Here is a 17,352-nt window from a genome sequence, read left to right as displayed (position 1 = left end):
CTGTGTGTTCACTGTGTGCTGAGTGTGTTTCACTAATTCACGGATTGGGATAAATGCAGAGACCAAATTTCCCTCATGGGATCAAACGAGTATATATACTAATGCTATCATACTATAGACTATACTCCTTAGTCAACTGTACATATCTGTCTATACTGTTAATACTGCACACACTTATTTTTACTACTCTTATAATGTTACACTGCACATACCTGTACTTGAATCTAATCTAATCTTATATGTGAGAGGCCAAGGCAAACTGAGAAGTGCCGCCATCAGGCCCCAAAGCCTTTGACGCCAGTGGGACTGTTTTGACCCAAGAAGTGTGAGACATTGTTGTAGAGCAACAATCCTTTGGTTTAACTAACAGACCTGCTAACAACTGTTATAAGTGATTTACCACAGCTTCTATGTCTGACACAGAGCACTGTCTCGATGGTGAACATATTAGCCAGTTGTCCAAATAAGCACACTAATGCCCTTCTGGAGCAGAGGGCTCAAAACTGCATCCATGCACTTCATGAAAGTGTATGGAGCCAGGGGCTAAAGGGGAGTATATTGAATTCAAAGGCTGAGCCTCTTAGTGCAATCCGGAGAAATCGCAGATGATTGGGGTGGACAGAGATGTGGAAGTAGGCATCTCTTAGGTCTATGCTAGTGAATTTGTGGCTGCCTCGCTGTCAAGGCCTGGTGAAATTTCCAGGACGGTGGCTTACAGCAGCATTCCACTTCACTTCAGCGTTTAAATTCTTCCCATGAATATCACTGTCATGGGACCACAAAGATGATCTGACCTACTCTAGGCTTGTACATTATAGGCCTACATGTATAGTCACATTTCATTTCAAGTTTCATTCGGTTCACTCAGTAGCCAATATATCTTGCATTATCTATGTAGTATGTCTAGTTCTATGTGTTTTTCAATATCTGTGCAGCCTGGAAAAAAACAGAAAGTATTCAAGAGACACAATTATTGTGAAAAAGGGGAACTTTATTTGGGTAAAAAAATCAACAAGTGGACAGATCTTCTGTCGCATTTCAGGATATGTGTGTCATTCCTGCATCTTAAGATATAAGATAAAATCCAGAGAGCTCCATTAGTGATGAAGACTCTCCAGTCTCATTACTGCCGAAGGTGGCAGATCTGCTCGCAGCTTCTGGGAACATTGGTACAGAATCCACACCAATAGAAAGATGGCATGTGCAGTGAAGAGTGTGGTGACTACGGTTGAGTGGCGCATGTAGATGCAGCGACTCCTTGCTTCTCCTGAACGTGCAGTGTTTTTTTGTTGTTAAAATGTGTTTTTCGGAATGTTTATCGCATGAAACTACGTCGGAACGCATGTACAGCCGACAGCAACTGTTGCAGATACGGGAGGAAAACAACAGTATCGATGTTTTGGACATAAAAACAGAGATGCTGGCTGAACTGGGAATACTTCGCCTGCCTACCACAACAACGGACCCGTCTGCTTCACCTGGCCGGCGTCACCGCAAGCGGTGTGCCAGGACAAGGAAGAGAGGCAAGCGAGCTGGCGTCGGAACAAGGCTAGCAGCCAACCCAACTCGCCCAGCAATACCATCCATATTCCTGGCAAACGTAAGATCACTGGACAATAAGATGGACGACATTCGGTTGCTAAGATCAGCAAACAAGACAGTGAGTAACTGCTGCGTGACTGTTATCACTGAATCATGGCTCAACGATAACATCCCCGACTCTGCTATACACCTGGAGCAGCTAACGTGCTATCGAGCAGACCGAGCCCTAGCAGACAAAAGACGTGGTGGAGGAGTTTGTGTTTACACACATGATGCTTGGTGCCGAGACGCTACGGTAGTACACAGACACTGCTCTCCACTGGCGGAGTTTATGATTATTAAGTGCCGACCCTTCTACCTCCCCAGGGAATTCACCGCGATTCTGCTGGTCGCGGTGTACATCCCCCCCAGCAACAAAAACAGTGACAGGAGCATGGCACTGAATGAGCTGTATCGGGCCGTCAGTGAACAACAAAGTGAACACCCGGATGCCTTCACCATCATCGCTGGAGACTTCAATCACGCCAATCTCAAAACTGTACTACCAAAATTTCACCAACATGTAAACTTCCCAACAAGAGGACAAAACACCCTGGACCTTGTTTACACCCCACAGAAAGAAGCCTACAAAGCCAAACCCCTCCCCCATATCGGGCAATCAGACCACATTAGCATCCTACTAATGCCCCGATACAGACAAAGAGCAAAAGTCACCAAACCGGTTCTGAAGGAGGTGAGAATGTGGCCGGAGGGGGCCGTCTCACAACTTCAGGACTGCTTTGAAACAACAGACTGGGATATCTTCAAAACAGCTGCCACCCACAACAACCACATTGACATTGAGGAATACACAGACACTGTGACCTCCTACATCACCAAATGCATCGATGATGTTACAGAAATAAAACACATCACCACTCGGGCCAACCAGAAGCCATGGCTGACAGGAGACGTCCACAGACTGCTGAGGGCCAGAGACAAAGCCTTCAGAGCTGGAGATGTAGCTGGCCTAAGAACAGCGAGGGCTAACCTGTCCCAGGGCATCAGGAAGGCAAAAAAGGATTACACAGACAAAATAACAACACACTTCAAAGACAGCAGAGATGCACAGAGCCTATGGCAGGGCATACAGGCCATCACTGACTACAAGCCTGCGCCACGGAGCTGTGAGAACAACACCTCTCTGCTAAATGACCTGAACAGTTTTTTCGCCCGTTTTGAAGCACAAAATGACAGTCACCCACAGAAAACCCCACCTCCCCCCCACGACCAACCCCTGTACCTGTCCTCTGCCAGCGTGAAGAGGACACTAGCCACCATTAACCCACGCAAAGCAGCAGGCCCAGACAACATACCAGGACGAGTGTTGAAGGACTGTGCAGAAGAGCTGAAGGATGTTCTTACAGACATTTTCAACACCTCTCTGGAGCAAGCAATCATCCCATCACTTTTCAAAACTGCCACCATCATACCCGTGCCAAAGAAATCATCACCATCATGCTTCAATGACTACCGTCCTGTAGCACTCACGCCCATAATCATGAAGTGCTTCGAACGGCTAGTCATGTCACACATCAAAGCCACCCTACCCCCCACCCTGGACCCCTTCCAGTTTGCATACCGAGCCAAACGATCCACAGAGGATGCAATCTGCTCTGCCCTCCATCCAGCCCTCACCCACTTAGACAATAAAGACTCATATGTGAGAATGCTGTTCATAGACTTCAGTTCAGCATTCAATACCATAATACCACAACAACTCATCAGCAAACTGGACAAGCTAGGATTCAGTACCTCCCTCTGCAACTGGCTGCTGGATTTCCTGTTGCAGAGACCACAAGCAGTACGTGTCGGGAACAACACCTCAAGCACTCTGACCCTGAGCACGGGGGCCCCTCAAGGGTGTGTGCTCAGCCCCCTGCTCTTCACACTGCTAACACATGACTGTACAACCACTCACAGCTCCAACCATCTGGTGAAGTTTGCGGACGACACAACACTGGTGGGCCTCATCACTAAGGGCGATGAGGCTCACTACAGAGAAGAAGTAGACCTGCTGGCTAAATGGTGCAAAGACAACAACCTCCTGCTAAATGTCAGCAAGACCAAGGAGATTGTTGTCAACTTTCAGAGAGGCCACAAACAACTGCCACCACTGTCCATCGACGGAGATGCTGTGGAGAGAGTGAGCAGCACAACATTTCTGGGGGTGCACATCAGCGACGACCTCTCCTGGACCACCAACACAGCATCACTGGCGAAGAAAGCCCAGCAGCGCCTCTACTTCTTGCGCAAATTGAAGAAGGCAAGTGCCACGCCTCCTGTCATGACTACATTCTACAGAGGGACCATCGAGAGCATCGTCTCCAGCAGCATCACAGTGTGGGGCGGAAGCTGCACAGATCAGAACAGGAAGACCCTCCAGCGCACTGTTAACACAGCTAAGAGGATCATTGGAGCACCACTCCCCTCCCTGCAGGACATTTACACCACCCGCCTCACCCGCAAAGCACTAATGATTGTCAAGGATACAACCCACCCTGCACACGAACTGTTCAGCCTCCTGCCCTCTGGAAAGCGGTACAGGAGCCTCCGCTCCCGCACCACCAGACTGGCAAGTAGCTTCATCCACCAAGCAATCAGGATGCTGAACACTCTACCCACTCTCCCGTCACTGACAGCCCCCCCCCACCCACCAGCCAACCAGGAACCTAGGAAACTAGGATCCTGTCTACCAAACCCCCCCCCCCCCCAGTTACTTCATGTAACTGTTAAGACTATAGAAATATACAACACAACTACCTCTATTTTTTTTTAATATATGTCCTATATTTCTATTTTGATACATACATGTTCTATATTTCAGTCTTGCACTTTAATTTAATGTTTATTGTCTATGGCTATGTCCATAGTATGTCTATGTCTGTATTTAAAGCATGTCTATGTCTGCATGGGAAAGTAAGAAACGAAATTTCAATTCTTTGTATGACCAGTGCATGTAAAGAAATTGACAATAAAAGCCGACTTGACTTGACTTGACTTGACTTGACTTCTTTCTTTAACGATTGTCCCTTCAGAAAAGTTAGCCACCTTGGCTCCTTCTCTACCATCTTTTTCTCAGCAGCTTTTTCCATCTCTGTCCTTCTGACCTCATCCAGCACCCTTCGCCAATCCACCTCTTTCTGACTGGGTTTCTTCACATGTTTTGCCACCAACACTTTGTATGGACTCGAATCAAGGAAAGTCACAGCTCTGTTGACATCACTTGCCCTTGTGGGCAGAGAGCTCCACTTTACATTAGCTTCCATAGCCTTTCGCCTCCTCTTTTCCTTCCACTGTTGTTCAATGAAATCTTCCAGACATGTCTCAGCCATTCTCAAGTCCTGTTTCATCTTGTCCTTGGTCATTCATTCGTCTGTGATTGGAACAGCACTTTTCCCTAAATTAGTTGTTCACGCATTAGATTTTCTGACTATACATTCAATGATATTCATAGGAAGAATCTTAGGAGAAGTGGATTGCTGAATATCAGGGAAGCTTAAAGGAGAATTCCGGTGTGATATTGACCTAAAGTGTATTGAAACATGATACCGAGTGTGAACGTATGTCTCATAGCCCATCTCGGCTTGTCCCCTGCACTCCAAAATCTGGCGCTAGTTAGCCGATGCTACCAACAGCTTTTTCAATAGTGGTGCTTCGGCATCGGGCTAGCCATGCAAATAAATCACTGTTTTACACCCATTTACGAGGCTCAATGTATCTCCACACTTCATTGGTAGACTTCCGAGGGCGCTGACATTTAAAACGAGACATTGAGAACTTTGAAAAAGCACTGGTAGTTTACTTACAAGACGATTTATACAGACAGTATCTTCACGAAGTTTAGCGTTTGCAGCCATCTTGAATTTAGTCACGATAAGTCGAGCAACGAGTAAGAATGAACAGGTATGATAAGGGATCAGATTGGGTGTAAAACAGTGATTCACAAAACTCATAACTGAAAACATATTATTGTACAAATTTCATGCTAACTCTGTTGTACCCTTCAATTGAGGAAAAGTCATGAAACATGAAGCAAAAAAAAAGTGAACCATATTTTATGATGTTAAACGTTGCTTGGGGTCAAATTGACCCCAAGGATAACAGGAGGGTTAATGATACTGATAGAGCTATATCTGTAAGTTACCAAAAAGGCCATCAACTCAGGCCTGTGCACACTGACAAACGCTGGATGAACAATGGATTTAATAGAGTGGCGCCGATAAAATTGAACTGGATTATAATTTACACGGCAGCGGCGGAGACAAAGTGCGACGCTAGTGTGCTGCGTTTTATTGAGAACAAATGGAATCTAATGTAATTGAATGTGGAAAGCGAAGTGTGGCGCACTCATGTCAGCGCCACGCAGGGCTTGACTTTAAATTAAGATCTATTATGACTGCTGCTATGATACTAAACTTGGTGTCTTAGGAAAGTAAAGTAAAGTAAAGTAGTGGCCCCAGGTGGGTGTATCTTTCCTTGTGGCCCCTCCCTTCCCTTGACGTCAGGTGGGCCCAAAGCAGTTAGATTGCTCAAAATAGAGCATTTCAGAAAACAGATTCTTGAGGAAACCTTATTTTATAGAAATGTTTTATTCATGGAGATCTATTTCGTTTGCAATGTATGCTTTATAAAATATTCTGTCTCGGGTTGCATTTTAGTTTATGTCAAATTCATATTTGAATCACTTAAAACTAAATTAACCAGATGAAATTCCACATTATGTAACCTATGTATTACGTGTAGTTGAAATTCACCATGCATTTGGTGTCTGAATTCAACCACTCAAGTATAGCATACTCATATGTATCACAAATTAATATTCAGAATATGGCCAAGGCCATACAAGTATACACTACTGATTTCATATATAGATTTTTTCATAGATATTCATGTAATCCGCACATGAAGAGCCTTCTGTATAGATATTCATGTAATCCGCATAAAAACTGAAGAGCCTTCTGTATAAACAAATGGATGATGGAGAAAATGACAAATGAGACAAAACATTTTCAGTATTTTGTATTTTTATTTATGCTAAACTAATGACTACTCACCCTCTTGATTACTACTTGCTAAATAATCTTAATACCTGATTTCAACTTTCAATTTTCATAATGTCACTTTAATTTAACAGTCAAATACATTAAAGATTTATAATGTAACACTTTAGCTACACAATTTACACCCCCTTGCAGACTTGCAGACATGTTTTGGAAGTCTTTAATTACTCCTCGGAATGGTCTTTAAGGCTGCAATGTGGTAATGTTCTCTAAACTATGCATTCCATCTGCATTAACATCTTTGCATTGGCAGGACAGGTTGGCTGGAAGGTGACTGGTCATGGTGATGATGATTTAATAGGGGATTGGTCCATAATAAGCAGTGTAGGCGGCAATAATTCCAGATGTGTCCATCATATCCTCACAAGCCAGGTTGGCCTCGCACACCTCTCTCAGGCTAGGGTGGAGTTAGAGTTAAAAGTGCGAGATGGCAAGAGAAAGAGGGCAGCATCAGGAATAGGATCATAATATCCCAGGTCAACAAAAACAATAAATAAGGTCGCACTCCTAGCAGACATACATTTAATTAACTAATTCATCAAAATAAAAACACTGTTAATGAACAATATGGAACACCAATCTCACAATCAGACCATAATGCTTATATGACAGCACAAGAGCAATTACAAAATTAGAGAGAGAGGGAAGGTGGTAGTGGAAGTGGGGTTAGGAGAAAACACACACAACACACACACACACACACAGGCAGAGCAAGTGGTTTTGGGGTAAGCCTCGTGCTGAGTAATAACAGCTCCGTTGCTGGTTCTCACCTCTCCAGCTGAGTCAATGACAGGCTGGCAGGGTCAGTGGTGCCAGCGCGCTTCTGCCGCATGAGAGTAGCAGCGTGGTCCCTGTTCACAAACACGCCTGGGAAAAATACACACAGGTGTACACACACACACACACACACACACACACACACACACACACACACACACACACAGACACACACATACACATACATAGACAGACAGACACATGAATACTTGCACAGATAGATCTATTTAAATAAGGTTAAAAAAAGGTCACATGAAAAATGTATAAATAGACTCAGACATACAGACAAACATGCACATACTGTGTATAGAAATCTGTACATGAAAACATATTCACAGACAGACTGACTTTGTTTTTTATAGCATACGGTGGAAATTTGGTCTATCTTCATTTATATAGATGGATGCCAACTCAGTGTTGACAGTTGTGAAACTACTGCACCATACTGGAGACTGGAGACTGTCCTGACTGGTTTATGTAAACACATGCATTCAATTATGCAATGAAAGAAAATAATTATGTTTTTTGATAATCCCATAGTTTTTTCTGCACTAAGGGGGATATTGATGAAGACCGACGACAGTGAATGTTTTAAGCAGACTCACCTTCATCACTGGGAGAGTCAGACTTACTGACAGTTGAGTCAGAAGCCCCTGTAAAAAATAATTTACATATCAGAAATATTACAAAGAATACAACAGAAACACAATATATTTAATATAATGTTTACTATTTAGCATTAAGAACATTACAATGTCTCCTCATATATGTTTTTAGTATAAATGTTAACTGTTGAGATTTATTTCTTGCTGCACAGTATAATGAAAGATATAATCTCACTTACCGGTACTTGCAGAAATGCAGACATAAGCAAGAGCACAAAGGACAAGGATGGCTAAGGTCTTCATTTCTGATGGCTCTTAAGTTGTTCTCTGGACTGTAGACAATCGAAGAATGACCAGTGCTCTCACTTTCTCCCTCACACCTAGGTCCACATATACACACACAGTTTATACTGATGCCCCCCACAGTGGTCAGACTATATGATTGGTTGAGGTATCATGTAACATTGTACTCCCCCCACAAAAAAACAACAGAGAAACCCACACAGATGAACTAGGATGGATGGATGAACAAGGATGCATCCACATGTGCACGCACGCACACACACACACACACACACACACACACACACACACACACACACACACACACACACACACTTCATATGCAAGTATTCCTTCCATCACATATAGGCATTACATTTCTCCCCATTTCTACACCAATTTGCTGCAGTAGCAGATAATGGTGTTCAGATTATTTTGAATCCAATATGTGTTCAGCAACAGCTCTTTGGAAAAGTGCATCAGTGTTCAGCTATCATCAATGGCCTGCACAATTTTTGTATATCTGATTACAACACTTCACCTCAAGAGGGCAGGATTTCGTAGGCTGCCCACACTCACCCGTTTCAAACCACAAACTAGGGGTTGGTGGAGTTCGTAGGTACCTAATTGAATGTGAAGGAAAGCCGCTGGCTGTCATTATGTGACGGAGTTTAATTAGAGATTTTTCTCTTTGGAGTGAGCCACAACCATTTCCTATGTTAAGAGACATCAACTCAGCATTTGCAAACATTTTATGAGCACTTGTCATTGGCTTTGGGTATTTAAGCATGTGTACACAGTCTCATATAGGCACATTTAGCTCTCTATATAGTCTTTATGCAGCTGTCCATATGTGGTGTATACATTAAAAGCTTTTTTCTGGACTATGTTTGCATGCGTGGTGGTATATGAAAACAAATAGACTGACATACCACTTGCCCACATATCCAGTCAGGCAAATTTTCATGATTTAGCTTTTTAACCATCTCACTGCTTGGAATTCTTTGCTGTTATAGGTTTTCTGAGGCCAGCCAGACAGACTGTCCACAAATCAGCCCCACGTAGGGAGAGATCACCCTTTCGCTCTCTGGCCATATCCACTTTATTTCGGGTGCAACATCGGCCTTGGCGATGTGGTGTGTAATTTTGCCGTCTGGTTCAGTGTACCCGCCGTGTATGTTTCAAAGATTTTCGGAGTTCAGAAAAATATACAGTAGACCATTACACCAGAGTTCTTCTTATGCATATTTTCCCATGGACTCAGGCTTCCAATACTTGAGCCAGTGGCTGTCTGGAAGCTATTGTGATTTTTCTCCAACACTCATCAAATTCTGAATGTAAATTCATAGCATGCTTCGTACAGTAGGCCTACACATATAGAGCATTTTTCATTTTCATTTAATGAAGGCCATGTTAAAATTGTGTATAGCAGCATCATGATTGAAATGCAAAATTGATTAGGTAAGACAAGTCTCTTTTCAACCATTATTTATTTTATGACATGAAAGCACAGTCCATAGTCACACTGTGGTTTTGAATAAAAAGTTGTGATGTAGAAAAACAAATGCTCTGGAGCTATAAAGATGTGAAAAGTGTAAAAATAATATACATCAGAAGAGAAGAATATTCATTTCAGTATTGAGAGAGATAAGGGTATTTGTCCAATGTGTCAGTATTTATTTTTGTCACCTCTTTGAGGTTTCCCTTATACCATGAACCACGTAATATAGTCACATCTGTGTGACCACTAGTGGCATTTAATATCAGCATGTGCATTAGGCCTACAAGATGGTTTCTAGTCATCTAGGTACCTCACCAATGGAGTTTGTCAAAGCAACTTATTTAGCCCCTTTAGCAAACAGAAAACAGTACCCATCCCATGTATGATGTGGAATATGTATAGTGTTTCCTAGGCAACAGCAGCAGCAGCTCAGTATCTGCGGTAGTTGTTGACGACAGGAGCAGGAGCTGCCCGAGCTGCTGCAGGTTGCCGAATTCCAAAGTATGTCTGGTAGGCCTGCGGGTAACCATAGCGCATGGCCAGGAGTCGGCATGGGTTGTAGTCCTCACAGATCTCCGAGCGAATCTCTTGCGGGGACTTCACTCTCCTGTGGTCAAAGACAGACAAGGGAGAATGTATTTGTTTTTATAGTAAAAATGATTGTGGTAAATCAGACTTTATGTATAAGGGAAAATTGGTGTTACTATACATGTGTGTGTGTGTGTGTGTATGTGTGTGTGTGTGTGTGTGAGAGAGAGAGAGAGAGAGAGAGAGAGGAAAGAGAGAGATAGAGAGAGAGAGAGTTTGTTTGCTACCGTCGGTTGTAGTTGTAGTTGGTGTTGCCGTAGCCGTAGCCGTTGCCGTTGGCTTGGGGTGGAGGGTTGAAGCCACCTCCTGCTCGGGGTGGGATGAATGAATTGGCCCGGGACGGACTGACAAATAAATCTAAAAATGCATAAGGAATGACACAAATGCAAATTACATATCTGGTATTCAACGTGAGGATGAGTGTCAACTCAAGAAATACTGTTCCCACACATTAACAGTAATATCTGTGTGCTGTGGAGTTCATTCACCTTCAAAAGACTCCTGGCTCTCTTGGGAATCTGTTGGGGGGTGGGGGATGGGGGGAAGGGGGGGAAACATGATTGATAATTGAGATTTGATTCAGTGTGATGCCAATCTGTATATCAGCAAGCAGCTGCTAAAGTTGGCACTTTGTTGAAGAGTTGACACAGGGCTGAAATGTGTGTGTGTGTGTGTGTGTGTGTGTGTGTGTGTGTGTGTGTGTGTGTGTGTGTGTGTGTGTGTGAAATGTGTGTGTGTGTGTGTGTGTGTGTGTGTGTGTGTGTGTGTGTGTGTGTGTGTGTGTGAAATATGTGTGTGTGTGTGTGTGTGTGTGTGTGTGTGTGTGTGTGTGTGTGTGTGTGTGTGAAAGAGAGAGAGAGAGGGTGGAGACATTACCTACCAGAGTAGCAGAGTCCGAGCGCGAGGATGGCACACAGGGCCGTGCAGTACTGCAGCAGGGAGCTCATGTCTCCAGTCTGTCTGGCCACCGTGAGGAAAACACCCATGAATATACATCACAGCAAAGCATGGCACGTCACACAACTCCGCTTTCACATACAGTACTAGGAAGGGGTGTGGACGGCCGAAGGTGGAGTGGATTCATGAATGTGATAATATTCACACTTCATATATGACACACAGTAACAAAAAAAATGAGTCATTCACCACATAATATGCGTCCATATTGCTCACTGTGAGGCACATCTACACATTTCAATAGTATTCTGAGTGGCTTTATGTAACCTCACTGGCTATTAGCTGTGTATTTCAAGCTGCAGAGTTTTACAAAAGTGTGTTTTTCCTCAGTTTGGAAGGCAGCTGTGAATCTTGCAGTTTCTGGGGTTTGTGGTTTAGGTGCTGAGTTTGCCAATACCAGCTGAAAACCTGAAGGATGTCTAGCCCTGGGCCAGAAATAATAGGAAATAAGCCATATTCCCAATCATAAGTGGCATCTTTGGTCAGGTGCTTGCACCAAGAGAGGATATCTGAGGTTTTGGAGTTATTTTACAATATTTACTTAACAGCGCTATATTCCAAATACTAATTTATAGCTGTGGGCAGTATACAATGGATCATTGTTCTCTGCAATATGGAGAAGAACGCAGAGAGAGCACAGATAAGCAAGTCCTGAAACTCAGAGTCGTCAAAGACAGAGGCAGAAATAGTATAGGCATGGACACAGCTAGAGAGAGAGAGAGAGAGAGAGAGAGAGAGAGAGAGAGGGAGGCACTACATTAAATATAAAGGAGTCCACACACACTTCTTGATTCTTTCCTTTCTTAAAACTTTATATTGGCATGCTCATTTTAGACAGGCTTCTAAGCCAAGCATAACAAAATGAAGCAAAACAAAGGAAAGAATCGAGGAGAGTGCAGACTCCTTTTTTAAGAATATTTTGATACATTTTTGTCCTGCACATGGGATGTTAATGATAATGACCTCTTCTAACCGGCCAAATGAAATATAGACAATGAAAAGGCAACAAACACACACACACACACACACACACACACACAGAGTAACCACACAACCAAGTGTCATTCACCTGTCTAAACACCCTATAACTCCCCTCCCCAGCCAAGTCCCAAGTGGGGCTTCTGTGGGTCTGTGTCTCTGTATGGGGCCTCTTGTATGTTCATGATGGTCACTAGGGACACAACTCAACTCATATTAACCCAAAACTCTATGAGTTTTTCCACTCTGGCATATAAAGGTGGAGAGAGGGGAGAGGTTGTTTTTTTTTAGTGGGGAAAGGGAAGCATGGTGCTGACACCATCGTCTACCACCTCTTTTACACACGTCTGGCATCAGGGAGCAACACAGCAGGTGCCCAGGGACTGCCAATAGTCAGCATGCTGACATGCCCATGTGCCCACCTCACTGGAAAAAATCATGCCCCGTCTACTGAGCTGCTAACATTACTGAAAACAGTTCAGCATCTCGCAGTGGCGAGGAGTGTTAGAGTAGTTATTCATTCTTACTGAACTAAAACTTTAAACCCTGAAAATAGAAGCATATTGAATATTGCACAAGGCAATCAATAAAAAAACGGTAAATTATAATGTCAGTAAATGTTAAAAGCATTAAAGTATAGTGTAATGTAACACTGCTCAAAATCATTACTTTCCTCCTGTCCTCCTGAGCATTACATGAATAAGTAGAATGGGCTGCAGTCTGATGAATATGGATTGAAGCATATTTAGACTAGCATGTGGTCCCTGAAAAACCCATTGAATTGCCTATGTCCAATTTCTGTTCCATAAATGTATTATTATGGGATGCACTTACCTTGAGATGAGAGCTGCAGGGAAGTCGAAGCTGGGCAATTTCTCTGATCTGGTTTGTCAGGTCTGTCCCTCCCTCTCTCTCGATTACAGGGAATATTTCTTAATACGGTGTGGCTTGGCTCTTATAAACGCTGCTTTACCCCCACCCCTTTGACCCTGTTCCCTCTTGCCCCTCTTCCTCTCTCCTCCCTTCCTCTATCACCCCCCCCCCTCCCCTCCTCATCTCAACCCAACCCCACTCCACCTACTCACTCAATCAGACCAAACCATTAGCTCACTCTCTCTCTCTCTCTCTCTCTCTCTCTCTCTCATTCCTCTTTAAAACACACTCTTCCCTGAAAACAAAAAACAACATAAATAATGAAATAAATAAGATGGAAAGGTGGAGAGCACTGAGGGTGGAAAACAGGGCACATCAAAGAGAGATGAATGATAAACAAGCCTAGAGGCCCTGTTTGTCTCACACCCACCCCGGCTGCTCCTCCAGCATGCCCTCGATGGGAGAATGTTCTCAAAGAGAGACCAAAGGAGAGAGAGAGAGGGGGGAAAAACACAAGACAATGAACCCACAGTTCCTGAGTACCAGACTGCCCGTATCTGTCCAAGTCTGCCCAGCGTTGCAGCACCTCGCTGCCGGGCCGCGTGCCTGCCCGCCCGCCGGCCCTCTCTAAATGCCTCACCTGTCTGTCCCCGTTTCATTCGGCCTAACTTTGGGCGCCCTAAAATTGGACGACTCTGGGCAAGGCGCTCGGTGAAGGGCTTTGGTAAACATACGAAATTAGTGGAGATTACAGGGGAGAGAGCAGAGGCACACACACACACACACACACACACACACACACACACACACAGATAAACATGAGGGCTCAGGAGCGCTCAGGGAGACATGAGGTTGGATGGCCTGGGCTGCGGTGGTGGTGGTGGTGGTGAGTTGTGGGTGCTGTCAGTCAGAGCAGAAGGGGAGACTGAGTGTCAAACTGAGGTCGAAGGGTGTTTTTTTTATGCAGTGCTGACCTGGTATCTGCTGTGGATTCTCTAATAGAGGTATGAAATGTTCTCAGGCAAAAAACAAGCATCAACAGGAAGGAGAGAGAGAGAGAGAAAGAAAGAAAGAAAAAATATGGAAGAACAGAATAAAGATACAGGGCAGGCTCATCTGGAATGGCAAGAGAGAATAAGCATCTGTGTGTGTTTATGGTATTTTTAATGCGCTGTTGTTTATGTTGACTTAAGAACCTTGGCAGAGTTTCAGATGATTTTTGCGCCAAGCACGGGTTTTTTGATTTAAGCATTTTTACCCCCAGACAAAAACGCATACAAGGAAAGCAGACAAAAATGCATACAAGGAAACTGAAACTGTAGAAGGAAGGAAAGACAGGGAATGAGACTATGAAGAGTTAATACGGCCATCAAGAGTGAAGGATGAATGAAATCATGGAAATATTGACAAGAATGATGCCCCTCCCTCTCCTCTACACCTCTGTCTTTCTCTCCTTCTCTCTCTCTCTCTCTATCTGTCTCTATGTATTCTCTCTCTATCTGTCTCTATGTATTCTCTCTCTATCTGTCTCTATGTATTCTCTCTATCTGTCTCTATGTATTCTCTCTCATATGTCTCTATGTCTTCTCTCTCTATTCCTTTCCTATCCTTGGAAGTAACTCACATTTATGCAAACTGTTCAAAGTACACTCGTGTTTACTGTTGATACTCCCAAACTCCTCTCTTCCTGCTCTCTTCTTCTCCCCCATCTTAGTTCTGTGTTATGCAATTTGCTTCTTGTCTGCCAGTTACCACCTCTCTCCCACTTCAACAAATATTTAAAAATTAAGAGGGAAAAATCTGAACCGCATTGCGAAAGGCAGGAGTGTATTTTAACAAAGTGACCGGTGCCAGACATGAAGAACAGGAATGAAAAACAAGATGTAAAAAAGTCATGGCCTGGTAGTGACTAAGAGAAACACCTGTATATTTGGCTTCAGAGACCAAAACAGAGTAGCAGAGGACTCTCTGAGTCATAGGAAGAGACAAAAAGAAAAATAGGAATGGAGAGAACACAGAGGTATAGCGGATAGAGATGTCTCATACCCCCCCCCCTTTTTCTTTCGACCATCGCTGCCCACTCTGTCCACACATCCATAACTTCACTCATCATCACCCCTCACTTTTTCCAACTCTGTTCTGGTAGCCCTCTGTTTTTGTCCTGTGCCCTGCCTTACGTATCCACACACATCTCTCAAAATACACTACTATGAGCCATGTGGATGTCATACATACCTAAAATAAGGCCAGCGTGTTTCAGAATGACTTAGTCTTCTCTTCTTCTTTCTTGACCTCTCTTCTGGTGTTTTTGCTCCTCTTCTTCCACTTATCTTTTTCACTTCTCTCGTGTTGTCCTCTCTTCTCGGGATGTCTTCTATGATATTGCCTCAGACAGATGCCATGCTGATGTTACTACGGGCACTCTTCATTCACTTCTGCTCTTTAAATGGGCGAGAACCCTCCATAAGCACCGAACCCCAAAATAAGCCCATTTGCCAGCGCCCAAACTCAATTCACTGCGTCCCTGGCTTTGGCAAGGAGTAATGTTTTTCACAGAATTTTCATTGTACTTTTATGATTTTGCTTTTTGATTGTGAGATACCACAAGCCTTTCATTAGACGCAGCATTTTTATTGCATTTTGCCTTCCTACGGAGGCTAAAGCGGGCGTTCAGGCAGGAGAACACCCAGCAGTGGACACCATTAAGGGGATGAGTCAGTGAGCGGCCTTAGCTAATGCCACAGGGACATATCCTGAGTCAAGGGGACATTTTTACAAACCAGCACAAACAGCAGACATTACCCATGATCCTCCTTTGTCAGAGCCAACGACTCTTTTGGTTGGGTAAGTCCCTTTGTGATGGAAGCTCTGACCATCACTATATATTTAGGGTTCGCTAACCCAGGCATCCATTTATATCAGACTGCATAATTCAACCCATATTGTTCACCCTGCCAGAAAAGCTATTTTCTGTATGGAGACTAAGAAAGGTGGAAAGCTGTTTTTCTGTATGTAGACTAAGGAAGGCGTTAGACCTTCACACAAGGCATCCATGCGCAGCAAGTTCCTTTTGATGAGGTGCTTAACTTTGCCTTTTACCGCAGTCTGGGATTAGTCTGTATTGGTGCATTTTACATGGCTTCTGATGCAGCTGTTGCTAGAAAACCATGAAACAGGCAGGGAGGGAAGAACACTCTGGGATTGCATAACCTATCCTTGCCCCCACTCCTCCTTGTTCTTTGATTTACTGTAAGGTCATTTGAGTCCATCGCCCCTGATCAGAAATTCTTCTGTGTCGTGACACTGGCCCGGCGTGTTGTGTCAAGTTCGGAAGGGCTGTTCTTTCTTGTATTTGTCCTCCAGACATGAAGTTTTCCATCTAACAAACAGAAAAAACAAACGCATCCAGCCAGATGCTGATCTGTTATCCTGTTCTTGATCTCACTCTGTAAACAGGAATAGATTTTCAATATGAGTGTTTGTGAGTGTGTGTTTTAAGACAGCATAACTGATATACACAAATCTCAAATCAAACAGAGAAGGATTATGTGGGTTTTATTTTGCATGATCTTGTATGAAATTGCTAAAGTGTGTGTTCATCATTTCTGTGTGTGTGTGTGTGTGTGTGTGTGTGTGTGTTTGTGTGTGGGCGTGTGGGCGTGTGCACCAGTGCAAGTATTTGTGTGTGTATGGAGATGGAGATTATCGTTTCGTCTGCATTCCTGAGATTTGTGTGTCCTGTTTTAATGTCTGGGTGCTGCCGCCAGCTCTCCAACTGAAGTCATCCCTTTCCCATAATGCACCGGGGCTTCTCTACACCTGTTTGGTGCCAATGCTAACAAACTGGACCAAGAATTGCCAAAAACTCTTCTCGCTGGTCAGCAGTTCAATATACACACACATGCACTATCCACAAACAGACTCACACAGTCTGAATGTCACATGCATGTGTGCACTTGGGCTCATATGCTGTTTCACACATATGCACTGTGCTCACAACTCACACACTTACTGTACACATACACATACATACATACGTACACACACACACAAATGACTCCAAGACACGCACAGGAACTAATTGTCATATGCCCTACTATTTCTTGATGAGTCCTTTTTAAGAGTTGTGATGTTTTTTCCACAACAG

General features: G+C 43.7%; 2 protein-coding genes across 4 annotated transcripts; both read right to left on the bottom strand.

Moving 5' to 3' along the window:
- Positions 1–6,588: 6,588 nt before the first annotated feature.
- Positions 6,589–8,453, bottom strand: LOC121705797 (bone gamma-carboxyglutamate (gla) protein). 2 transcript variants are annotated; one of them, XR_006030896.1, is made up of 5 exons: positions 8,266–8,453; positions 8,027–8,074; positions 7,415–7,511; positions 6,809–7,041; positions 6,589–6,778 (listed from the first exon to the last, which is right to left on the bottom strand). XR_006030896.1 is itself a non-coding variant. In XM_042087027.1 (4 exons), exons 1-4 carry the CDS (start codon positions 8,327–8,329, stop codon positions 6,939–6,941), a joined length of 312 nt encoding a protein of 103 aa, XP_041942961.1. In that variant the 5' UTR covers positions 8,330–8,453; the 3' UTR covers positions 6,589–6,938. The 2 variants fall into 2 exon arrangements, 1 of the variants encoding a protein (XP_041942961.1); XM_042087027.1 differs by having other exon boundaries at positions 6,589–7,041.
- Positions 8,454–9,779: 1,326 nt separating this feature from the next.
- Positions 9,780–13,274, bottom strand: LOC121705796 (matrix Gla protein). Of its 2 annotated transcripts, none has more exons than XM_042087024.1 (5): positions 13,167–13,274; positions 11,278–11,357; positions 10,886–10,915; positions 10,625–10,754; positions 9,780–10,416 (listed from the first exon to the last, which is right to left on the bottom strand). In XM_042087024.1, the coding sequence occupies exons 2-5, from the start codon at positions 11,342–11,344 to the stop codon at positions 10,239–10,241; spliced, it is 405 nt and encodes a 134-aa protein (XP_041942958.1). In that variant the 5' UTR covers positions 11,345–11,357; positions 13,167–13,274; the 3' UTR covers positions 9,780–10,238. The 2 variants fall into 2 exon arrangements, with proteins under 2 accessions (XP_041942958.1, XP_041942959.1); XM_042087025.1 differs by having other exon boundaries at positions 11,278–11,353; positions 13,167–13,273.
- Between the last annotated feature and the right edge of the window lie 4,078 nt (positions 13,275–17,352).

This window comes from Alosa sapidissima, chromosome 3 (assembly GCF_018492685.1).
Source record: "Alosa sapidissima isolate fAloSap1 chromosome 3, fAloSap1.pri, whole genome shotgun sequence".
Classification (NCBI taxonomy): Eukaryota; Metazoa; Chordata; class Actinopteri; order Clupeiformes; family Clupeidae; genus Alosa; species Alosa sapidissima.
The sequence above is the reverse complement of the archived record's forward strand: the minus strand, read 5'-3'. Positions and strand labels throughout refer to the sequence as shown.